The sequence below is a fragment of the Saccoglossus kowalevskii genome, chromosome 12 (assembly GCF_978046115.1).
Source record: "Saccoglossus kowalevskii chromosome 12, keSacKowa6.1, whole genome shotgun sequence".
Classification (NCBI taxonomy): domain Eukaryota; kingdom Metazoa; phylum Hemichordata; class Enteropneusta; family Harrimaniidae; genus Saccoglossus; species Saccoglossus kowalevskii.
In genome coordinates this window covers 35,088,082-35,115,369 of record NC_140652.1, presented here as the reverse complement: position 1 = coordinate 35,115,369, position 27,288 = coordinate 35,088,082, and the positions used below count along the sequence as shown (strand labels likewise).

The window sequence follows — 27,288 nt, the reverse complement described above, 5'->3', positions numbered from 1 at the left end:
CGAACCACATCGAGGTCACGACTCGATTAGCCTTGCTCAACTGGTTCGTAACCAGTCTTGTGATTGGTTGACAAAATGCTGAACAGGCCACGCCTCCAACTGTGCCGTGCGTTCGGGCAAATCGTTAGGAATTCCTAAATGGAGTCAATTTGTGTAGTTTTCTTGATTTATTCTGCAGATATCGGTAAAATATTGATAAGACTTTGACGAAATGTGAAAGAGCAACTAATAATCTTCAACCTGGTATTTTTTATAGATTTTATTTTTCATTCTTTTCGTCTGATTTTTCGAGTTTAAAAAATGTGAGCTGGCAGGAGCCTTCATCCCTTGTCTATTTCTTACACCAAATACCAGCCGATACCCCCCCCCCCCCGCTCATAGGAAGTGCGTACAGTTGATTATAGTTCCTGGGCTCCCTGTGATTCTACCTTATGCGGAATTGCGATTTCCAAATATGGAATGATTACACTAAAGCCAACAAAGCTGACAAAATACAGTCACAAATTTAGACATCAAATATCCACAGAAACTAAGTAAAATGAAAAACTGCTGAAACTAATGCAGAACCTACCAGGTTAATAAGGTATATCGGAGAAATATGAGATGTACTCGTACTACTTACTACATGCGACACAACGAAAACAGAAAAAAATACTTACGTAGTAAGCAACTTTAAACATGGGAAACTTCAATAAACAATGTCTACTGAGTATCAATAAATTACTTCAAACGTCTAAAGACATAACACAATATTGTCATGAATTTGTTTTCGCGTATCTGTTGACCGACTTAATTAGCTGATTATTAGCTGAATTGCTGTGTTATGTCTGTCGTCGTTTAGGCCTATTTGAAGTTTTGGACGGAACTTGGCTCAGTGATTTGGAACTAATTACGAGATAACCGCCGCTATTTAGACTTCTCATTTTGACAGTTGGTATCCGTAGTTATTAATGTAGTGAACGATTAATCAAAAGATATGACGTATTCAGTGCTTAGTGTGATTGGCTTTATGATTGAAGGTTACGCCCTAGAGTCTTTTTACTGCATTGTAATTGGTTAGAGTTTTGAAAATGAATAAAGTTGTTTTAGTTGGTCTTAGGGAGCACAGCACGATAGACTAGACGCAGTCTAAGTCGAGTGCAGTCCTGGAGATCCTTGGGGCGAGTGTTGACGCAGTCTAAGAGAGTCTTGGGTCAGCCTTGCGATAGTCTTGGGGATTTTTCCCCAGGGCGCTGTGTCTTATAGAGTGCTCGATTGACCGACTAAGACGAGAGCTGAAACGTATTTCGTTGTGTGTGTCTTATTTGACTGTAAAGTATAAGTGACTTCCCCGATCCCGTACCTCGAGGGGACGAGATATAGAGACGAGACGAGATCCCCCCTGGCGAGTGTGGAGAGCCCAGAGAGAAGATTTTCCCCCTGATAATATCACAAATCTGACGAATGAACAACAGTATTACTACTGAACCCAATCAAATAGGATTATTTTTACAGATTGAACCTATATATTTCGCTTTTGTGAATACTGACGCTGTCTTTTGAGCAGTAGGAAACAAATGTGTTGTGGAATTTTCCCTCCAATAACAAGCTCAATAATGAAATACACAGAACTCTCCTTACATATTCCTTAGCTTTGTACAGTAAACCTGATGGTGTCTAAAGCCCATATGAACAGTATTGTAGAACTAGCAGGCGCCTTGTTCAGTCATAATAGTACCACACGCCCTGATCAATGTATGTTGTATCGTGAATGTAGATAGGTACATATGCCTTATTTATGTGAACTCTGATTCTTAAATCTAATTAGTCTATGCAGACTGAGTTCAGTGGAAAAAAATCTTTGAGCTATCAGTGAAAGATGTAGCTGCAGTTCTGTAGCTCTGGATTTCGCTGGTGTCTGTTTGGCAATTACCAATAGATGACCGAATCAGACTACCGATGCAACAGAAATCGCAAAAAAAAAAAGACACCAGCGAAATCCAGAGCTGCAGAACTGCAGCTATGAAGGGTGCCACCCATTAATCTAGTACCATGCATGCTTGAGTGACGCCAAGCCTAGCAATGTGTACTAAGTTGGATGCCAGCCTTAGGCTTGGCAAGTATGCTAGAACATGTGGGACTACTCATAAAGGACTGAATCGCATCATCGTTGGAGAGGCTTTTATCAATACAAAACTTTCAGAACAGTGCTGATGTTTTTTTAGGTTTCCATATTAGCTGCATAGTACAGACATTCGACTAGTAGTGGCATAGAACAAAATGAATCCTGTGTTGTTAATATATCTTTTTATAATACCACAAGTGACTCTGGTATAACAAAGCAGAGCTGTGCCAGAATGATTTAAAGCACAGTTACTTTTTTAGTAATCGTGTTTAAAGGGAAACCGCTCAATCCCATGGATTGCACCAAAGAATCATGGGACACAATTGTTTATATTGTATACAATGCTAATCTATCTTTTGTTATCCATTGTTATTTTAATCCAGAAAGTAAATTTGTTGTGAAATTAGGCTTAACTGGAAGGTGCCCCTTTAAGCATTTTCTCTGTGGCTTCACCTACATAAATAAGCAATGATATGCTGACAACCTGCTTTGGGATGCTGAGTAGATAGGAAAAGTCAATCAAATAATAGTATCAGTGGGGTCCACCCTAAACCCAGGCAAAAATGGAATGGAATGGCAGCAGGCATGGCTCAATAGGCTAATCAGGCAAATGCAATACTGTTCAAGTTCAATGAGTATCTTATTTGAGTCCTCAACAGATGACTAATCTGTGGTTTATGATAGTAAAACACAATTCAACAGACTCACTTCTGTATCAAGCATTTTGGCATCATTTTTTGCACTTTTCTTAACAGCATCCAACTTTTTAGATTCAGCAGCCACATCGTTTTTAAAGCCACTGATCGTCACTCCATGATTCACAAAGACCCCAGGTAGAAATAATATACAGTAACTATTGTTTATAAAAAGAAATCCGGCCTAGGTTGTAGAGTAAATCTTTCTATCGAGGCCAAAAAATCAAACTTTTCACATTATATGTTAGATGTCAGCCTTCAATTATTGAAATTATGAAGAAGTGCTCTATCGATGTTGCACAATTTATCCAGTCAGGTATGAAAATCAGAGATGAATTATACATGTAACAGCTCACCAACCTAAGTAGTATTAGTGCTTTATACTAGCTTTTATTCGTCCTTTAAGTAATACATTTTTATTTATACGTAAGTGCTCTATCGATGTTGCACAATTTATCCAGTCAGGTATGAAAATCAGAGATGAATTATACATGTAACAGCTCACCAACCTAAGTAGTATTAGTGCTTTATACTAGCTTTTATTCGTCCTTTAAGTAATACATTTTTATTTATACGTAGTTTCTAGTTTAATCTTGTTCTTATTTGTTCGTAAATTTTTGTTTTTTTCTTTTGTTTATACAAACCATAAAAACAACTTCTGTAGTATGTTTTTCGTGTTGAATAAAATTATTATTATTATGGATGGTCTGTAGCATACTGACACTAATTGAATTTTATGTAAGATTAGGTTTGTGATGTGGGTATTGTTAAAATAACTCGGACACACATACACACATACAATATCAAATAAATCAATTTACATAAAAAAAAGAGTGCTTTATTAAAATTACTATGCGTAAATAGAACTGCATAATTATCTACCAAAATAATAATTGCACATTTTACTAGCCAATTACTATGGCTAAAACTTAATTGCATATTAATTATACTCTTGCATAATTCAATTTACATAAGATAAAGAAGCATTGTTTTCTTGTAAAGTGATGTAAACTACTGTAAAACCTGTATTAAAAGTGCGACTTCTATTAAAATGGTACAATGCAACAGAGGGGATGCGGTTTCTATTAGAGCATCTACACATATGAGAAATGATGATTTTTTTGGTTCTCTATTGTTCAAAAAGTATGTGTGCGGCTTCTATTAGGAATACAGCTTCTAATACAGATTTAGGTGCCAAAAGTAAAATGTTATACTGTAAACTGTAAAGCCAAAACAGCTGTAACTATCAACCCTTTTTGACTGATTTTAAATAAAACTATTCCATTGTCATACAGCCTGACATAATAGTGTGCATCATATAACTGATTTCCTTGTGTAGGGTCATGTCTATGCAATTGTGTTTAAAACAATATTTTGGTAAGATTTCGTCATCTTTAAGTGGTCATATTTAAACAAAAAAATGTTTAAAATCAGCTATTGTTGCTTTACATTTTGTCAGTTGTACTTTCCAAGTATAGGATTCTGTCAAGAATGCCATATGTAAGTTACTTTGTGAGTAAACAATTTTGTAACAAATTATAGCAGAGAGTAAAACTTTTCATGATGATTGTTTAAAGGGCAGTGGTCGTCACACCGCACATGTGACTAATTACAGCCGCTTACATTTTTGATACCTTCCAACCACCTTAAGATACATAATTATAGCTTGGTAATGTCTATGTTTGATCTCATTGGTCTGCGCAACAGTCAAAGTTGCCATCTTGTTCATACAAGACACATATCTCGCACATGCTTGACGTGACCACTGCCCTTTAAAATATCTGATGCAGTATTAAGCAAGAGCAAAACTATATGTTAAAAAACTTGCTGTATGCATAAAAATGAAATTATTTAATCAAATCAAAGAAAAACATTCAGTTCTATATTATTAAACTGGGAAAATTATGTTTGTCATGTAAAGTTTTGAGTCTGGCTTTTGTATAGATTTATGGATGAAATCAATTTGTAAATATTTGATTTATGAATTTTGATTCACGCTACTTTGGTATATCATATCATAAAATTTATTATTTACATTCATTAGTATCAGATTGTTAATTTAATATATACACACTTCTTCCAGATGTAAAAAAGACCCTGAAAATGAGGCATTATATTAAAAATATAACCTATACAAATATACAGAACTGGTAACTACATGAATTTTGATTTATAAATAACTGGGGCAATATTCATATTTTTTTTTACAAAACATTGGTAGGGGACTGAAAAATAAACAAAGATTTTGTACTTGAAAGCATGACAGAAGATGACATACTTAGATATTAACCTGCTGGGAGGTCATTATTACATGACTAATTTATGTAGCACTGAAAATCATGATTATTACATAAACTTTATTAGTCAATATTGACCTCAGAGAGAATGGAGGTGATTATTTTCACATATTGGACGGATTAATGATTAGTGTAAATGGTATAATATACACAATCCTCCATAAATATACCCCAGACCATTCGTCCCGGTGTTATCGCTATCGCCACACGAGACTCCAGCTTGTCTCCTATACAATTTTCCTTCCGCCCACTTAATTTTAATATTCATATGACCTTTGCACTGACATCGATAGCCAATCGCATTCGACCGCGGACGTCACTCTAAATAAACAACTGAATAAATTAATATACCATATTTGGAAGATAGCGGGTAAATTCAACGTTGTTGGTGTGTTCCTTCGGGTTCCGAAGTCGCACGAAACGAGTTCATGTTCCGTTATCTTTCGCAAGTAAAACAGGTTGATATGTATTAAACATGGCATTTGTTTTCTTGTTTTAACCCCCTTATTACGCAAGCTTCCGTCGAAGTGGTGTTTTTTTCGACGATTTGTGGCATGTTGCAAAACGAATGAAACATTGCGGCATTCTTAGCGGTGGATAAGGGATCGACTATGTCGTCACATTTATGTCTCGTTTGAAAGAGAATAAACAACCGCTCAGAAAAATATGTTGCTAATATTTAAGTGCGGTGCCTTGAAATCGCCTGCCCGACGTCCAAATTTCAAAAGGATGTTCGATTTGCAATGACGACCATTCATATGTACTAGGCGATGTTACTAATTACTACTAGGGTCGGTGTTTGCATTAAGAATTATAGAACAAAAGATCAGCAAAGCGTGCTTTTGTCGGCGATTTTGTCAAAGGGAATATTGATAAAATGTTGCAAAACAGAATCGCGAGTTGGGTGAAAAAATGCGCCGGCGGCATTCTCAGCGATGGCGACACCCGAGAAACACCGTGTCACGGTGCATTCGTGCATCAGTACACCGAAGAAATACATACATATTGTTGCGGACGACTATTGTAGACTGTGTTCGTGTAGTCTTCGAGTTTGTGGACAGTTAAAGTCGTGTGTGAATTTATTCAAGCCAGGAAAAGCAGGAGGGATAACTTATGGAAATCGTCTTTCCAATTTGATCCAGTGCGACGTTGTGAAAGGAGCGACTCTGTCGTCTCATCTATGTCTAGTTTGTAAGAGAAAGATTGATAGCGCAGAAAAATCCGCCAATAATGTAAAACAGTGGCGTGAAATTGTCAGTCATTCTAATATCTCCCAACCTGTGAATGAAAGAGTTAAGCGTGCTGCCTTGAAATCGCCTGCCCGACCACTCCGATCCGATGAACTAATCAAAACTAAAATGGCGCGTGTCACGTGACTTTGTTTACTAAAGATAGCGTGGGCGTTTGATTGACACTCAACTCATTAGTATTCCACCAATCACAGCTACATCTACTTTCTGGATGTGCGCAGTCAAATTGTATAGGAGACAAGCTGGAGTCTCGTGTGGCGATAGCGATAACACCGGGACGAATGGTCTGGGATACCATAAATAATATCTTTTCAAAATAATAGTATATTTCATATACACCATTCATAGTTTAGTATATCATAGTATACAAGTACCAGGGATGCTTTCAGACAATGTTTATTTATAATGATACTATAACAACCTATATATCATCTAAAAGCTAAGATATATGCAAATACGTTAGAATATCTAAGGTTTCAGATGATATACAAGTGGTTATTGTAGCATGCTTAGTAACTTTTGAAAAATGTGTGAATTACAGAAGACTTTTCAACACGTTTTAACCTTAAAAATTAACATCCTTGGGCAAACAAATTCTCATGGTGGTCTTCAAGTACATGCAGCCCTCTATTGGTGATACTTTTAGTTTAACTACATCCCCTAGTGATGGTCTCCCAGTTTAGCTACTGCCCTCTAGTGGCAATAATGGATGTAATGGATACTGGAAATGTTTTTGTGATTTTCCTTTCTATGCAGAAAACATTCACAGAATTGTACATGTACTAGGCATATGAACCTGCTACAAACGAGTTCCTGTCATCTTGGTGCACAGCTGTGTCATTTCTTGATGTGTTTACTTCTTCGTCTTCTGTGTGTTATGTGACGCTATTTATCCCTAGAATCGTCCAATGGGTTTTCTACAACCGATTCATGTAACATGATAAATAACGGCACATAAGTCATAAAATCCAATAAGTCTAGCCGCCCTAAATGACCTAATTTGACTTGGACTTCTTCCTGATGCTCTTCACTCACGCCACCTGCTTTCAGTTCAATCATCAGCTGTTCAATAGATATAGTGTTGGTATTTTGGTCCACATTCCAAAGAAATAGGTCCTGCAGTTTCAGAGAAATCATATTAATATTCACACTGTGATATCATGGTAATCTTTCCTGGAAGATGTGAATTTATAAACATAAACATATATTTTCTAACTCTTTTATTCTTCAATATTTCTGGAAATTTTGACAAAATTTAAGTCAATTTATCATTTTTGTCGTAATCTTCTGAAGGAAAGTGCAGACTATAAACAGGACTATTTTGTGATTAAAAAGAGAACTGGTAGTGAAAAGGTTAAAACACAACACAACTATTATTTGCTGTTTTTACTTATGAACATTGCTATTTTGTAAAATTACAATAGGACTGAAAAAAATATACTTACTTTCGATTTGAACATTTTCATTTCTAGCATTTTAAAATCTAATCTGTTTATGATATTTTTCATCCAGTTACTGAAATATAAATAATAAAATATTATTAATTATTATTATAGTATTTACAATTATATTTGAGTGTAAACTGATGTAATATGCATTGAAACTCCTATATTTGAAGTCATGCAGATTGTTGGTGAATGTACAATGGTTTGCTTTATGCTGTGTTTTCTTGTCTTCAGTGTATTCACAGAATGTGATTACATTTATTTTGTCTTTTGATGATGTCACTCATTTAAAACCTTTCTACTGTGGTCTTAGATTTAATTAGATTTTGTTTAAATATTCTTCTTGTACATGTAAATACTTTAATAGACCGATGGCCTTGAATTTGTAAATAAAGACCATACTAGTATACAAGAACAAATAAAATAAAGTTAGATTTCATTGGTCTGGCATGAAAATTACATGCAATGAGATCCTGTATGTATAGTTTACACATGTATGTACATAAAGCCCACCTTATAATAATAATAATAATAAAGTTTTATTGCATCCTTAGAAATTACAATATTTCTTTTGGTAAAAAGCAATAAATATATCCATACACAACACAACACAATTACAATACAATATAAATAAAAACGTTAAAGTTTTCTGTACTCCATGGCTTTAAGTAGATAGGTCTCCATACATTTAATTGCCTTGGAGTCCTTGTTGCTCATCAAAAATACAAAATTACTCAATTTATCTTCTGCATTAGTTATTGTAATTTCTGTGAGCAATTCATGTCTAATATATTTGTACCGATCACATTCTAAAAGGATGACTTTGTCTTCTATACTCACTCAAGCCTTGCTATCTTCTGTGTTAGTGCTGCTACTATAGCAAAGATCCTGAAGTCAGTGCCAGATGTGATATGGTATTCAGCCATCTCCAATATCTACAAAATAAGCACATTATACACATTAAAAGGCACTGTCATCAAAACTGGACATTTCTATTCAAGTTATTCTGTTTATTTTGTGGTTGGTTTCACTTACTCTGTATATGTACTCTTCTTCCATCTCTGTTAGTGTATTAGCACCAGATATCCCTTTTAATGCCATGATTGTTTCAAAACCATCCAGATAACCATCTTCATCATCATCCAACTAACAAAGAATATAGAAATGTACAATATAGATAAATTACAAACTTACAGTTTATTCAAAACAATATTTAAAACTGAAAAATACCTAGAGGAAATAAAGGACTTCAGCATGAGAAGAATATTAACAAAATTCAGAATAAGTGACCATAATCTAGAAATTGAATTAGGACGAAGAAGGAAGCCAAAAGTGGAAGAAAAAAATAGAATATGTACAAAATGTAATGATAAAAAAGTGGAAAATGAAATCCATGTTATTTTAGACTGTGAGCACTATAAGAAAGAATGAAAATTGCTGCTTATAGAATGTAACATAATAAACTAGAACAGCATTAATTCAAACAAAATCAGCCATTATGAATATATGTATAATGAATATATGAAATTTGAACATAGTCAGTCAAAGCATGTCAGAAATATGGCTCTAGAAGCCCATTTATTAAAACAAAATGGCCACTAGTCAGCCATTCAGAATCCGATCTAAAAAATGAAACAATTTTTTTAGCACAAAAATAGCCACCATTAGGCCACTTTGAAAAGGATCATCAAACCAATATATCTGTATATCTGTGACATGATATATAATGAATATTAAACATTTGAACATAATCAGTCAAAACAAGTCAGACATATGGGTCTGGAAACCCATTCATTAAAACAAAATGGCCACCGGACAGCCATTTTGAGTCTGATCTGAAAAATAAAATGACGTGCATCAGGAACCCGTAATGTCTAATGTATGTACCAAGTTTGAACGAAATCCATCCATAAATGCCAGAAATGCTTGATATTTGATGATTTTTTAGTACAAAATGACAACCATTCGGCCATTTTGAATAGGATCGTCAAACCATTATATCTGTCTGTCTATGACATGATGTATAATGAATATTTAAAATTTGAACATAATCAGTCAAAACAAGTTGGAAATATGGGTCTAGAAGCCCATTCATTAAAACAAAATGGCCGCCAGTCAGCCATTTTGAATGTTATCTGAAAAACAAAATTATTTGCATCAAGGTCCCATAATGTCTTATGTATATATCAAGTTTGAACAAAATCTATCTGTAAACAGCCGAGAAATGCTTGATTTTTATGATTTTTTAGCACAAAAATGGCCGCCATTCGGCCATCTTGAATCAGATCGTGAAACAAATTGACGTGCATATGTATAATATCATGTATGATGTATGTGTGAAGTTTGATGGTGATTGGTCCAGGCATTTCTAAGATACAGGTCCGGACGCACGCACACACGCATGCACAATAGGACACACGGAGGTCAAAACATAAGTCCCCGTTTTCGGACTTCGTCCGAACGGGGACAAATAAACTGGATGGAATAAACAACAGTTTTCCTCCAGTTAGATACCTTAAACAAACAATATACAAAAAGTAACATTTCTTTTTTTTTTTGGTAATCTTTTCCATTTATTGTAGTATTTTTTTTACCATACATTACCCATAGATGGTAATTGTTGACTAAGAAAGTTATGATTATTATTATAAGGTTAAAGATTTTTTGAAGATTTGTCAATCTAAAATTTGTGGTTTCAAATGCACACATGATAAAATGTAGGGTGTGGATTCTATGCTTATTTAGACAGCACCCTGACAGCTTTAAATTATTTATATCAAACAAGCAGCTTATCGGCTGAGATAGCTCCGCTTTTAGCAATGCACATTTCAATTAAAGAACTGAAGACATCATTAGAAAATGAACAATATGTATAGTATCAAAGCAATCAGACTTGCAGTTTTTAACAAGAAGTCGAAAATATCACTTTTTACCAAAAATTACAAAAATATTCACCAAAATTAGAGAATTGAACATATCATCACGAAATAAACAAATCTGAGAAAGGTCTACATGTAGTATCTATATATGTAATATCAAAGCAATTGAAATTTTGTTTTTTAACAAGAAGTCGTAAATATCACTTATTACCAAAAATTATAAAAATATTCACCAAAATTAGAGAATTAAAGATATCATTACAAAATGAACAAATCTGAGAGAGGTCCACATGTAGTACCTATATATGTAATATCAAAGTAATTGAACTTGCGGTTTTTAACAAGAAGTCGAAAATATCACTTTTTACCAAAAATGACAAAAATATTCACCAAAATTAGAGAATTGAAGATATCAACATGAAATGAACAAATCTGAGAGAGGTCTACCCAAGGTACATATACACCAAGTATCAAAGCATTCAGGCTTGTAGTTTTCAAGAAGAAGTCGAAAAAGTAAAACATTCACACGGACGACGACGGACAATCACTCATATGATAAGCTCCGCTCGACAAAGTCGACAGCGGAGCTAATAAAAACTCATTTCCAGCTCAAAAGGATTAACACTTGAAGCAGTGTAGGCAATCTCATTATTCAGTGCAGGTCAGATATTTTACAAAAGGGCATCACACATCGTTTGTATTCCAATAAGTCATTATATTCTAGAGAAACAAGAATGGATAACAAACAAAAACAAATGAACACCAGCGGCCAATTTTTGTTTGAATGTAAAAAAAAAAATATGACATACACCTGTAAATGAATATCTCTGTTCATATATGAGAAACGGTTCCTGACACGGAATTTAGCAAATTTAAGGGCCAAAATGGTTGTCAGTTAGTAAATACATTAGGCAGAAATTCGCATGTAGTGTCTCTTCTGAAGCAGACCTTAAAAAATCTCCTCACCTGTGTGTGAGTGACTCTCTATCAGCTCTATATTTTTTATATTAAGTTTTGAAGTTTCTGAATCTAACACTGTAAAGTACTTTATTACCGCTTGGAATTAAATAAAATAAAATACAGCGAATATACGTTTTTTTCTATATTTCACATTCAACTTGTCAGAAATCAGTAAAAATAACACCCATAAACACTTTTCAGTGAAAATTAATTCCAGCTAAAATAAAGTATTCTACAGTACAGTACAGTATTCTACAGTACAGTACAGTATTCTACAGTACAGTACAGTATTCTACAGTACAGTACAGTATTCTACAGTACAGTACAGTATTCTACAGTACAGTACAATATTCTACAGTACAGTACAGTATTCTACACTAATCTCACAAGCACGTATATAATTTACTCACTGTTTCAAAAGCCCTCCTATACATTTCAACTTTTTCTTTTTTCAAAATACAAAACTGAGCCAACCAGCCATCTGTAAATAAAAAGAAAATTGGGCATATAACAGAGGAACATAGGTTATGGGTGTTATCTTTTTTCTAGGACGGGTTACTATGGTTACTACAAATATGAGTTTTAAACAGACAATTTACAAATACAGCTGAATGTCATCTTTATTGACAAAATGTACAATGTTAGAATAGCATTTTTTGTGACACATTGGGTTATGCGTATAGACAGTTTATATGTATACTGTAAAAATACTTTATTTTCACTGGAATTAATTTTTGCTGAAAAGACCTTTTAGGTGTTTTGTATGGAAGTTATTTTCACAGATTCTTGGCAAGTTGAATGTAAAATATAGAAAAAAAAAATATTCGCTGGATTTTATTTTCACTGAATCATTCCTTCAGCGAAAATAGCGAAAATTAATTCCAAGCGAAAATAAAGTATTTTACAGTATTACATGACATCTCTATGAGGCAACAGTCTATGTAAAACTGCAGCAAATAATCTTTCAGATGATTCTGGTTACCATGGAAATAACATACATTGCCACACACTTAGTAATGTACCATCAAATCTTACCTATTAACACATTGCCTGCTAATGCCTTTATAACTCATATCAGATATCCATGAAGGCTCTCAGCAGACGATGTAATAAAGGGTTGTGGTAAATGTAAACACATATTAACTGTTTAATATGGTCCCATACAATGTAAACAATCCATTATAATAGATCCTTTTTTTACATGAATTTTGAATGTATGCTTTATGATTATTTCATTCATGACAATACTCACAATCTTTAAACGCGACTTCTGTTTTCGGCGGCGGTGGAATTGGCTTCTTTCGTCTCCTCATTTTATCATACATAAGTTTGGATCGATTTTTGTTCCAAGTAACTTTCTTTCGTTTTGGTTCCTCCTCAGGTTCTGATACAGGTGGCGACGGTGATGGCGGGGGACTTTCAATTTTTGGCAAATCCATTGTTTTTTTGACTGGTTCTTTAAACCTAACTTTAGGTTTCTCAACTATAATAAAATAAGAAATTTAGAATATGTTATGATCTATTATTTTACATCTGTCACTGTAATGCCAGCAGTTACAGTGTGCCGTAATTTTGCGGTATTTACGGGGTATTTTCATCCTACCATATTAGAAAATGCGCATTTTAAATATGGAATGATTACGAGTGTAAGTGTCCTCTAATGATAAAAACAAACATGGCTGCCCCCAGGGTTTGACCGGACCCCATACAAAGAAGTTCGCTCAATCTGTTCTCAGCGTTTTGGATTTCGGCATTTCCAATATGTATCCCTGGGGGGAAAAGATGTATAATAATAAGGTTAATACGAGGATTCTGCAAGGTATGCACTCAGACAGTACACGGTCACATCAACCTTCGTTGCACGTCAGTTGATACTCCCTCTGTACTGTCCTTGTGCATACTTTTCGGTATCCTTGTAATAACCTCATATTATATTATACCAGCATTTCAATTACCTGAATGCATGATTCTGATTTGATGAGTCGTGTTTTCAATTATGCAAGCCATAGTTAATTAGATGATATACCACATTTTTTCATGTTTAGAAGTACTGAAAAGGGGTTAATTATTCACTGGGTTTTAATTTTGCTGACTGGCTGAATAATGCGCTAAATTAAATATTTAAAATTTAGCATAGAACACATTATATAAATGATAAAACCGTGAATTTAAAACCCACAGAATATGCCTGAAATGGTAAATCAGCGAAATTTAAACCCAGTGAAAATTAGTCATTTTACAGTAGGTCCTAAATGTGAATAACTCCTCTGTCAATGTAAATGTGCTATAATAATATATTGTGGAATGAGCATAGATGTCATGAAGAAAATGTAATTCTTTGGGTATGCTGGTTCCAGGGCTCATTTCATTTAACCACTGTAAGTACTGAGTTTCATACACTGTATCACATTTAACATGACTTTAAAATTATTTCTAAATCTCAGAGTTACCATTAAAATGAAGTTGGTAGAATATAATAGGAATAAATTCCTTTAAAGGCAATTATACCCTGAGATTTGGAACAGTTTTACAACATACCAAGGTATATGCACAAGCAATAGCGAGTGTGTACAGTAGTGAAGTGGTCAAAAGTCGAGTGGGAGGTGGTTATTGCTTAAATATACAATGTTTAAGTCAGTCTACCAACTATAATATATCACACACATCAGAACTGTTCATTAAATGATATGGTAAAAAAAGGACATCAGACATAATCGCAACATGTATGTATTGAGGGGTACTCAAGGGTGTACACTTACATTCCCACTTTTTATTCCCTGACTATACGCCATCAAATGTTGGATTGGTAATGGTAAATTAGCTGCAGAATATTAAACTAGTTTTGTAGATTAAACTAGATTTGTAAACAACAGACGCTCACCTGGTTCTGGAGATTTATTTATCCTTGAAGTATAGATACATTGTAGATATGTTTGTATAAGGGATGAGAGCTTCCAGTACTCTCAAAGAAGTCAGTAAAGCAGAATAGGATATCCGTTTTTATATTTAATATTTTTTACTATAATTTTAGCAAACTTTATGAATTCAGCTTGGAATGCAATTATTAACATATTTTGTTGATGATACTGAGACAAAAAATACAAAGTAAAACTTGGTGGATATATTTGATCTCTTTTTCCAAAAAACTGAACAAAAATCTGTGTTTACATTAAAGCAACAAATGTTTCATGAAATAGTACTTTATTATATTTTCTCCTGAAGGGCAATACCCAAATAGTAATCTTTTAAAAAGATCAAAAAGACAGTCACGGGTCCCTTTGTTTAATAGTTGCATTTACATTTAATATAAATACTTAACCTGAAACAGACTTACCAATGGGACATTGTAGTAAACCTGTTTGAAAGGGAAGTAGTGGTAGTGTTACAAAAGGTAAAGGTGCTGGAGTAGGTTCTTCCATTATGAAAGACTTACCAATTGGAAGCGGCGGCAAATCTGGTGGAGGAGGGAGTGGTGGTGGTGTTGGTAAAGGAGGGGGTGGTGGTGGTGGTGTAGGTTCTTTAGGTGGAGGGGGTGTCGGTGTCTTTGGAGGTGGCTTTTCAATGGGCTTCTTCTCTTTCTTGACGATAACTTTCTTCTTTTTTGGTTCTTTCGGAGGTGGTAAAGGTGGCGGTGTTGGCTCTGTTAAAGTATAGAATGCAATTAAATATTAATGGCGCCCTCACATGTTGATAGATGCATTGCATACAAAAATAAAGCCACATAAACCCCCCCCCCCCCCACTATTTGTTGATGAATTACAACAATATAAGATGAAGCCAGTAGATTTTTATTTTGCTGAAATTACAATTTAGCGCATTTCACAAACAATTTTTTATATATAAGCATCCTTGTGAGTTTTTTCAATTTGAAGGCATGAGTTATATTTTCATTACAACTCTACTGTACACAGATTTATTATGCAAAAATGCAAAATAAAGATAAAAGTTTCATTTTCGATGAAAAACTCAAGAAAAATAAATAAAATATCTAAAATTAGAGTCATTAGCTGATTGCAATTACTAACTAGACAGTATAATACAAACCAGTGACAGCCTTCAATATCAGCAGAATTGAAGCATTATGGTTGCATAGTTATGACCCGAAACATATTTGGTGATCTTGTTACGTTAACCTTTGAACTTTAATAAGGTCTTGTGGGTCACATGGGTAATTTGTAGATCTTGCGAGTCTCACATTGAACAGCTGTGCCAAGTTTGAATGATAATCCTGACTATTTTTCCCTTGTAGTTATATTGTGAAAACATACAGTGAATGTGATCTATGGTCACACAAATTTAGCCATGTCTTGTAGTTATATTGTGAAAACATACAGTGAATGTGATCTTTGGTCACACAAATTTAGCCATGTCTTATAGTTATATTGTGAAAACATACAGTGAATGTGATCTATCGTCACACAAATTTAGCCATGTCTTATACCGGTAGTTATATTGTGAAAACATACAGTGAATGTGATCTATGGTCACACAAATTTAGCCATGTCTTGTAGTTATATTGTGAAAACATACAGTGAATGTGATCTTTGGTCACACAAATTTAGCCATGTCTTATAGTTATATTGTGAAAACATACAGTGAATGTGATCTATCGTCACACAAATTTAGCCATGTCTTATACCGGTAGTTATATTGTGAAAACATACAGTGAATGTGATCTTTGGTCACACAAATTTAGCCATGTCTTGTAGTTATATTGTGAAAACATACAGTGAATGTGATCTTTGGTCACACAAATTTAGCCATGTCTTGTAGTTATATTGTGAAAACATACAGTGAATGTGATCTTTGGTCACACAAATTTAGCCATGTCTTGTAGTTATATTGTGAAAACATACAGTGAATGTGATCTTTGGTCACACAAATTTAGCCATGTCTTGTAGTTATATTGTGAAAACATACAGTGAATGTGATCTTTGGTCACACAAATTTAGCCATGTCTTGTAGTTATATTGTGAAAACATACAGTGAATGTGATCTTTGGTCACACAAATTTAGCCATGTCTTGTAGTTATATTGTGAAAACATACAGTGAATGTGATCTTTGGTCACACAAATTTAGCCATGTCTTGTAGTTATATTGTGAAAACATACAGTGAATGTGATCTTTGGTCACACAAATTTAGCCATGTCTTATAGTTATATTGTGAAAACATACAGTGAATGTGATCTTTGGTCACACAAATTTAGCCATGTCTTGTAGTTATATTGTGAAAACATACAGTGAATGTGATCTATGGTCACACAAATTTAGCCATGTCTTGTAGCTATATTGTGAAAACATACAGTGAATGTGATCTTTGGTCACACAAATTTAGCCATGTCTTGTAGTTATATTGTGAAAACATACAGTGAATGTGATCTTTGGTCACACAAATTTAGCCATGTCTTGTAGTTATATTGTGAAAACATACAGTGAATGTGATCTATGGTCACACAAATTTAGCCATGTCTTGTACCGGTAGGTATATTGTGAAAACATACAGTGAATGTGATCTATGGTCACACAAATTTAGCCATGTCTTGTAGTTATATTGTGAAAACATACAGTGAATGTGATCTATGGTCACACAAATTTAGCCATGTCTTGTAGTTATATTGTGAAAACATACAGTGAATGTGATCTATGGTCACACAAATTTAGCCATGTCTTGTAGTTATATTGTGAAAACATACAGTGAATGTGATCTTTGGTCACACAAATTTAGCCATGTCTTGTACCGGTAGTTATATTGTGAAAACATACAGTGAATATGATCTTTGGTCACACAAATTTAGCCATGTCTTGTAGCTATATTGTGAAAACATACAGTGAATGTGATCTTTGGTCACACAAATTTAGCCATGTCTTGTACCGGTAGTTATATTGTGAAAACATACAGTGAATGTGATCTTTGGTCACACAAATTTAGCCATGTCTTGTAATTATATTGTGAAAACATACAGTGAATGTGATCTTTGGTCACACAAATTTAGCCATGTCTTGTAGTTATATTGTGAAAACATACAGTGAATGTGATCTTTGGTCACACAAATTTAGCCATGTCTTGTAGTTATATTGTGAAAACATACAGTGAATGTGATCTATGGTCACACAAATTTAGCCATGTCTTGTACTGGTAGTTATATTGTGAAAACATACAGTGAATGTGATCTTTGGTCACACAAATTTAGCCATGTCTTGTACCGGTAGTTATATTGTGAAAACATACAGTGAATGTGATCTATGGTCACACAAATTTAGCCATGTCTTGTAGTTATATTGTGAAAACATACAGTGAATGTGATCTATGGTCACACAAATTTAGCCATGTCTTGTATCGGTAGTTATATTGTGAAAACATACAGTGAATGTGATCTATGGTCACACAAATTTAGCCATGTCTTGTCCCGGTAGTTATATTGTGAAAACATACAGTGAATGTGATCTTTGGTCACACAAATTTAGCCATGTCTTGTAGTTATATTGTGAAAACATACAGTGAATGTGATCTTTGGTCACACAAATTTAGCCATGTCTTGTAATTTAAGGATACTGCTCAATTTCCCATTGAAGTTCCATTGTGAACATACGAAAAAATATACATATATACGACCCTAATACCCTACCCTGCGCACTGTTGCTAATAATAACAAGTGTCATACCTAGGCATTAATGTAGAGAAGTATAATGAGAGGGACACAACACAGATTCTAGTATATAACCATTGAAAAAAAAGGATGAAAATACTCACCTTTTGGAGGTGATGTAGGAGGGGGTGTGGGAGATTTGGGAGGTGGTTGAAGCTTCTGTGGTGGCGTGGGTGGTGGTTCCATTCGTGTAATGGGACTATAAACTCTCACTGCATCCTCGATATTGAAGTCTTCATCTCCAAGGTAACCATAGTCTGATATGTCATCCCCATCTTCCAATCCATCTTCAAGACTATCTATTATTTCTATGCTAAGTATCTCCAATTCTTCTGTTCAAACAAATATAGAACATTGATCAGAATATGGCAAGTTTCATTATTTCATTCAATCTCCAAATTAACAGCTGAGTTTTTTAAGATGTTCACATGCATTCATTTACTGAATATCAGACAAGATATACAGTAGAGCACCATCTAGTGGCTGCTTTGTATCTTTACTTTGTTTTCATGACAATTTGATTGAAATCACTTTGAAAGTTTATCATTAAAAGAATAATACAGAGATGAAAACTCACTCATCTTTATAAACTCAAATTTAGGCAAATGATCATCTAGTTTTACAAAGTAGAAATGATGTAAAATGATTAGTTTACTGAAAATGATCTAAAATCAAATGACTTAAAATTGCAATGGAGAAAACAAAAGGCAGATTTATAATGTAAACAACATAGGTAATAGTTTTCCATGAAACCTTAGGTGCAATCCTGGTATTTGAAATATCAATTAAGATTTTAGGGATTTGTGTAAATGTTATGTTTGCACAATCCACTTGGTTATAGAACTGGTGTTTAACAATGGTCTGTGGGGAAATTATAGACTGCATGATTTCCCTGTAGAGTGACAGAATATAGATGAAATTTTACAACAACAAATAAATAAATACCTTCAGTTGGTAAGGTGGTATAAAGCTGGTATTAGAGACAGTCAGTGGTTTACAAAAAGTCATTCTGAACTTTAGATTAAAGTGTTAAAACAAACGATCCATGAATAATATGTATACTATAGTAATCGTAGAAAGATATTCTCTTGGCTGCACAGAATACAATATATTTTGGACAATACTTCAACTTGTGCACATCAATAATTCAACCACTGAAAATGTCTTTATTTTATTCATGCATGGCTTTGTTGTGTTCAAGGAGTTAGAAATCAAGGCAGACAAGCTATGGAGACGCAATCTAAACATATACATGTAGTATACTCCACAACAATGGATGGAATGAGAAGTTCAATAACAAACAAGACTTCTCTTCTTGAGAGAGACTTGACTATGTACACATTAATAATTACTGTATACACATACAAGTTGCTTCAACTCTCTGAATGCTAAAGTCAAATTATTAAATATTATAGTATTGTTTTCAGAAATTTAATCTAGCTAATGAGAAATTATGTTCATTTAGCTATCATATTAAGTCAACATTTCACAAGAAAAATTGAAATTTAAAATTAGCTGAGATTGAATTATTATTGACATACTATTGACAATTGATAAACTAGACTGAGTTATAAGAATATAAACATTAAGAATGCAATTACAGTGGAAATACATCCACTAAGGGACTGTGACCCATACTATTATAAGCAGAAATGAGATTTCAATGTAAATGATGATATCAACAAACATTGGAATACTTAAAGCACTCAGCAATCACTTTGTCAATTGTGGCAGAATATGTTCACTTTAACTCTCTTACATTATATTTTTTTGGTTCAAAATTTGTTTTTGTTATTTAATGCTGTTTATTTTGTTGAAAGGCTTCATTGAATCTACTGCCAAAATTGAAATGTAACATTTTCCATACAGCGTCAATAAAACACTATAATACTATACTTTCCTGTATGTGCTCATTGTAAGAATGCTTGTCATGCATGTACAGGGAATAGACATGGTGGTAAACAACACAAAGAGTGTATTGAAAACTTGTATATTTCACGGTCTCCAGACTTTTCTGCAACAGACATGCTATTCAGTCACCATTGTTGATCAGTCTATCACTGGCTGCAGATGGATGGGTAAACACAGCCTAAGTTAACATGCCTGCTGACACCATTTTTCTCATTGATTTTGTTATTACATTTGTAGCGCACAGTACACATAGGTAACTAAGTGAGAATTGAATCTTACCTGGTATAAATGCATTAACAATGTCAAACATAAAGTCATTGCTATACTTGATATCAGGAGGAATCTCTTCTTCACGTTCATCACTTTCTTCAGGAGGGGGAGGAGGAGGAGGACTCTTCAATGGTGTGGGTAGTCTAATTGGTTCTGGGGGTTTCTTTGGTGGCGCTGCAGAGAAATAAACAAACACTTATAAATGATTTGATAATTTGGTTTTCAAACTTCCCCTGAACTCAATATTTGACGATTTTATTTTCACAGAGGTAACGTACATTATAAACATGGTTTACATAATATATTTATATGAAACGACATAGACATGATATACATATGATACGTACACATACAATTTTTTATTCAGTTGTTATATACAATTATAGAACAGGTGTTAGTAAAACAAAAACAAATGCTGAAAGTTATCACATGAAGAACAGAAAACAATTACACATTCATGAAAAAAACACATTATAACCAAGATCACCATTAAATTTCATAAAAACAATTATATTAATACTTGCGTCACTATCAATATAAACAAATAACCTTTGACCCCTAACCCTTGTTTTGTTTTACAAGAACCACAGCATAATAATGTGACCCAAGGTTAGATATCTGCATATAAAAAAATATTTCCAGAGCAGATAGCAGAATGGTATGAATTTGACAAACAATTTTAGCATATTTACAATGTAGCTGTGACGATTTAGCTGTAAGTAAAATTGCAGACCATAGCTACCACCATAGCTATCAGTATTTTAAAATTATACAGTATTTTATCTAGTACATTGCAGGGCTAATTATCTTTCATATTATCATTAACCTTTTTTACCATCAGTTCCCTCTTTTCATCACAAATTCACAAAATAGTCCTGTTTTTAGTCAATTTCCTTCAGAAGATTGAGACAAAAATAGTCAAATATTTTGAGTTAATACTAAAAATTGACTCAAATTTTGTCAGTTGGCTCCAAAATTAGGATTAATTTCCAGAAGTATGGAAAATAGTGCAGAATAATTTTGGAGAGAAAGCCTGGCCATGAAAAGGTTAAACAATCTAAGGTTGGTTTAGCATAAGCAGCTGCTGATCATACAAGAAGGTGGTCATCATCACATGTTGAGTTAAATATATTGTTTACAACAAAATTCAAATATTGCTGTATGACAACCACCAGCCTTTAAGACATGCCACTCAATGAATGTGGACATTGTTTCAAATGCATGATAGAGGCAAATGTTAGCAAGACTTGCTTTGGCAGCGTGTCAAACTTATATACACTTGTACAGTAACAGGGGTATATGCATTTCTCATTTAGCAAATATGGTATACACGGATCATATCGCAATTCAAAATGTTATTGCATTGTGGAATAGTTTTGACTTTATTGTACAGTGAACAAACAACTCCATCAATCACAAATAAACCCACTTTTGCACCCTGAACTAACTATCCCATATAAAAAATAAACTATAAAAAATAAAAAAAGAATGAAAAAAAAACTATCCCACAATAATTATAAAAAAATAAAATAATAAAAATAAATAAAAAAAAAACAGAATTAAAAAAAAAATTAAAATTAAAAAAAAAACTATCCCACAATGCACTAAAATGTGGAATTGTGATATGGTACTATGGATAGCATGAAGTCAACTTACCTGGGCTGTGCATGTGCTGTTTACAACTATTAGGTGATTGCTGTTCTATTAGCAGAAATGTAATAGTGCAAGATATAAAAAGAACACTTTGTACAATGGTTATAGAGGCAGAGTATGAGAGATACAGCATAACATCTTATGGATGGTTCTGATAACATTTTAATGTACCATATTTACTCTATTTGTAGTGGTGTTATTCAAAAGTATTTAACAGAATCAAAGTGACTGGTATCTGTATTACTCTTACTGTATACAAATTACAGAGGTGAATCTATTCTCAAAAAAATAATATTTCAAGGATATAGCATAAAATAAATGCGTTGTTTGGATCCTATGCACATTTATTTGAGATGTACATCTAATAGAGCAAATATAATATTATTTTAGACAATCCCTCTAGTTAAGAAGAGATTTGTGACAATTTGCAAGCATATTTCACTGGATTTTATTTTCAGTGGTCATTCCTTCAGTAAAAATAAATTCCAAGTGAAGTATTTGACAGTACAGGATAGAAGTGCTATTGGGCTAGCATGCATAGTATAAGAGTCTCTCATAGGCAAAGTGAGATGCTATACTTTTATGCAGAGATTTCTCTATTATACCAGTTTAAGTTTGAATGTCAAAATGTACAGCTAAAATGTGAAAATTGCACATTTATGTCTGAAACCAAAGGTCTGAAACCATCTATTATCGGTAGATAAGGTACACTGAACAATACCACATCCAATCTTTCATTGTGCCCATTTAAAACCATTCATGTGATTCATCTCAAACAAGTTAAATTTAATATCTATCGGCTAAAGGCAAGATTTCATTGCACACCAATTGACTTGTTTGAAACAACTGCCATTGAAATGTACCATTGTAGATAGATAATAGATGATCATCATTGTGGTACAGATAGTGCTGTATCATCTGATTGTGTTCATTGACACACCCACCCACTGCGATATGCAAGTATTGGCATTGTCAGAAACAATAAACCATGCTATATATAGTGTATCAGTATTAATTGTAGAACACAGCTACACACAGATCAGATATGAAAAGTATCTGGCATGCTGGGAAAAATAAACATAACAATATTAAATAATAATTAACAATATTTGTTATTTGAAGTGGAAATCAATCCTATTATATACATCCATATATGGGCATACCATGCATTATCATAGAGCTGTATATTAGCTGTATGTGAAAGAAATTTGTCAGTTTTTCTAAGACAGAAATCAAACAAAACAGACTTTTGGGAACAAATATTTGAAAACCTAGTTTTACAGGATGTCACTACGCAGCTAATATACGGTTAGAGCGATGCGTAATACCAATGTGCACATGCAACACATGACGATAAATTGATGCATATCAAAACACGACATATATTAGTTTGGTTATCAACCATTATCACCTAGTTATCACATATTATCAACCAGTGTAAACTACCAATGACTTACTTTCAGGTAGTGGTTCAAAATCATTTACATGAATACTCCCATGATCAGAGATGTATTCATATGTTATTAAAGTTGGTTTTCCTAAATTGATATTTATATGGAGAGAAAGTTGATTAGTTACAGTCAAACCTTCCTAATTTATGGTACAACAGGCAACTGGGTTCTATATAAGCCAGCAATTGTTGAAAATTCATGATCAATTTCCTATATCACAAAACATGCCTGGTGAACATTCATGACTGATGAATATCTATGAGTGATTCCATATATGGTAGTATAGTATAAGTACAATGATGAATATTCATGAGTAATTCCATATATGGCAAAAAACATATTTTATGAATATTCATGAGTAACTGCATATATGGTAACCCATGGCTGATGAATATTCATGACTGAAAACACATATGGCAAGATTGATGGATATTTATAATTCCTAATTTAAAAATAAATGTCTCATGAATTTCAAATATAGAATGTCTGAAGATTTAATGACTTAAATTACTATTTGGTGAATTCTTGGCACAGTTGAATGAACAACATCTAGTAGGAATTTGAACTCCATTGTCAACATTGGCACCATCTATAAAACTATTTTGTATAGTCTGCTCCGCATGGAATGTTGGTAAGAATTTAAAAATCTTTTGATCAAAATCTGAAAACAACATCTAAAACTGCTTGTATGCTCCAAAATTATGAAAAAATTTACTGAAAATTTTACAAAACTTAAAATATTTGCAGAATATGGGCGGGGAAAAAATTTCTGGCACTCAAAGGATTAAAGAAAGTATATTTGAAAAAATCATTACATAATGCTGTAACTAAAATACACACAAATTGAATCATGTTGGGACACAAATCACAGCAATCAGAGTTCACTGCAAAAAATATACTCCCACAGGGATGACACATTGAGATTGAAAACACATTAAATGAAATGCATGCACATTGTAAATAGTAAACAAACTTAAGGTAAAGTCATTATAAATTCAGGAATGTAAAAATGCTTTATCTATGGAGTCAAGAAACACAGCAAGACATGAGACTGAATTAAAGTCAGTTACATACATCGCTAAAAGAGAGTTTATGAAGAGGAAGATAGACAGTCAGCTGTGAAGAAACTAGAAATACAGAGATTAGACCTTGATAAGGAGTTTAATATTTATAATTCCAGATGATGCCCTGTCTGAACACAGGCATATTGAAATGAGAAAACAGAAAATTTCCAAATATGTGACACCCACCCCCCAAAAAAACTTTCACACTCGAACAGAAGTTAATTTGCATAAATCCAGACATGCTTACAAACAAATGTACAGCCTGGACTCATACCACAACCAACCTCTTCAAACATACCCTATAACTGTGTGAGAAATATAACAGTTCAATCTGAATAGTTCAAAGAATAGAACACTGACTTATTACACACAGACCTTCTGATGGAGAACACAAGAATACCAGAGTAGATATGACATGCATAATATAACAGACAAAATTAAAGATAATTACTATTAAGCATGTCTTACCAATTTTACTTGAATTTGATTTATGTTTGTTTGTGGATGAGTTACCAGCTGATGCGTAGAAAAAGAATAGAATTTAGAATTTAAAGTGACAGCAATAACCACCAATGTAGTCGTTGCAGTTTATGGATTAAACTACTACCGGTACGATAGTAATACTTAACACTGGTATTTCATTTCTCTGTTGTGATGTTTTGATCCTATTTCCTGGGTTTGATAATTGTAGGAAATCTGAACTAAAATGTTACAATTCCAACATGTCTGAATGTTTCCGATCATTTCAGTTTACCAACATTCATGTCTGTTCCAAAAAACTGCAGCCGAGCAGTACATGATGTCATTTTGGAATAAAGATAAATTCTAATTGGTTTTAGCGTTTTGACTTTTAAACATGTAGAATTAAATATAACACATACCATATTAATTCCAATATCACTATAAATCTAACATAAAAATGATCTCAGAGTGAATATATTTTTTCACAATAAAGTTAAGAAAATACCACAGTATATACAAACAGACAGCTTTGACCTATATAATGGTTGATGTGATAATACCATTGTACATAATATGAGGAAATTATGAGAATACAGCAAAGTATGCACAAAGGCGGTACAGTGATCGCATCCACAGACATGTAGCAGAAGTCGTTGTGTTCCTGCACTGCCTGTTGCTTTCAGTGTCAATATATAATACCAGGAAATAATATATATTTCTTGTGGAGATTTGGGATTCCTGTACCACCTTATCTAATATTCAATACTTGTAGTAGAAAGCAAACAACAAACAACATGCATACTGAAATATTTCCTAAAAATTATATTTGTTTAGTCTTAAGATGAAATAAAAAGTTTCAAACTAAGTAATATAAGACTGTCGAAGAAACAAGGTCCAGTAAGAGTACACAGATTTGAAATTGGAAGTAGATTGCATGCAGGGTATACTACCTCTACTGCACCATAGAAACAGTATGTACCATACTACATGCATTACTGGTAATATCAAATCACTCAAAACCAACTCAAAGTATACTTAACATATCATGAATGTACAGCTTGAACAGAACATGTGTGTGATTTCTGATATCTGTTTATTATCAAACAATGTACTATGTTTCTGTTTTATTATTGTTTATCCAGTCATGTGACTATATCAGTACACATGCTGTTGCATATAAGGTTATAATGAGAAGACCAGAAAGTATGTACAAAGGCAGTACAGTGATTGTAATGAACAACCTGCATCAGAGGTTGATGCAACCCCATACTGCCTAAGTGCATACTTTGCAGTTATCTTGGATAACCTTATAATTATTATACATCTTTTTCCTGCTTGTAGTAATAATTTAATGAGAGAGTATAGCCCATAATGGCAACACAAAACGTTTTGCGCTGTGTAAGAATTTTCATTCTCCTCGCCTAGTGCTAATACGACTTCTGCATTGATTGTGAATAAAACAACCTATCCCATAATCCTTTGCAAAATCCAATATGGAGTTAACACATTTCATTCATATACTAATATTCCCTACAGTAGACAGTCAGAAATACAGTGTTCCCTCAAATTACATTACAAAGATAGAGTATGATGCAATAGGAATTCTACATATATACGTGCAAGATTGTTATTAACTACTATTAAGACATTAAATCTTACCAGCAGTTCCTTTGTCACTGGGGTTACTTATACTGTTCTGAAGTACTCCTTTTACAAAAATATTAAAATACAAAATATAATATACAATACAATATTCAATGTAGCGCATTATGAAATATTGAGAAATCAGATGTTCTGAATGGAAATATTGACAAATCAGATGTTCTGAATGGAAACATGCAAAACTGGAAGTTAGGACGGGATCACATCAGCTATAAAGTAACATACCACAACCAATAAACAATTACACCTTCCAAGAATAAATAACTGAATCCCAGAATTCAAAGTACATGCCTGAATCTAAAATCTACAGACACAATATTTTTGGTCATGCCATGCAAGTAAGATTTGTATTACTCTTACCAGCGCTTTCATAGTCACTATGTTCACTAGGGATACTGGTATCTTTATGAGTTCCTTTTACAAAGACATTAAAAAATAGAAACGATAAGCATCAATATGCAAATCAGAGCAAGAAATATTCAACACTGCATGCATTCCAAACCACAATGTAATAACTTAGAGAAGAATTCAAGAAAA

The 27,288-nt window shown here is 33.4% G+C and overlaps 1 protein-coding gene across 3 annotated transcripts in view; it reads right to left on the bottom strand.

Annotated features, from left to right (window-relative positions):
- Positions 1-3,615: 3,615 nt before the first annotated feature.
- Positions 3,616-27,288, bottom strand: part of LOC102801891 (uncharacterized) — a 54,739-nt gene continuing 31,066 nt past the window's right edge. The window contains exons 6-19 of one of the 3 annotated variants that reach the window (XM_078007400.2): positions 27,112-27,165; positions 26,749-26,796; positions 25,096-25,143; positions 23,570-23,650; positions 22,116-22,160; positions 20,469-20,633; positions 18,383-18,610; positions 15,064-15,270; positions 12,883-13,113; positions 12,041-12,111; positions 8,827-8,937; positions 8,632-8,726; positions 7,792-7,861; positions 3,616-7,462 (exon numbers count right to left, since the gene is read on the bottom strand). In XM_078007400.2, coding sequence (XP_077863526.1) covers positions 7,232-7,462; positions 7,792-7,861; positions 8,632-8,726; positions 8,827-8,937; positions 12,041-12,111; positions 12,883-13,113; positions 15,064-15,270; positions 18,383-18,610; positions 20,469-20,633; positions 22,116-22,160; positions 23,570-23,650; positions 25,096-25,143; positions 26,749-26,796; positions 27,112-27,165 — 1,685 coding nt within the window. In that variant the 3' untranslated portion in view covers positions 3,616-7,231. The remainder of the gene's footprint in view (positions 7,463-7,791; positions 7,862-8,631; positions 8,727-8,826; positions 8,938-12,040; positions 12,112-12,882; positions 13,114-15,063; positions 15,271-18,382; positions 18,611-20,468; positions 20,634-22,115; positions 22,161-23,569; positions 23,651-25,095; positions 25,144-26,748; positions 26,797-27,111; positions 27,166-27,288) is intronic. The other 2 variants (XM_085506606.1, XM_085506607.1) reach the window with 2 other exon arrangements.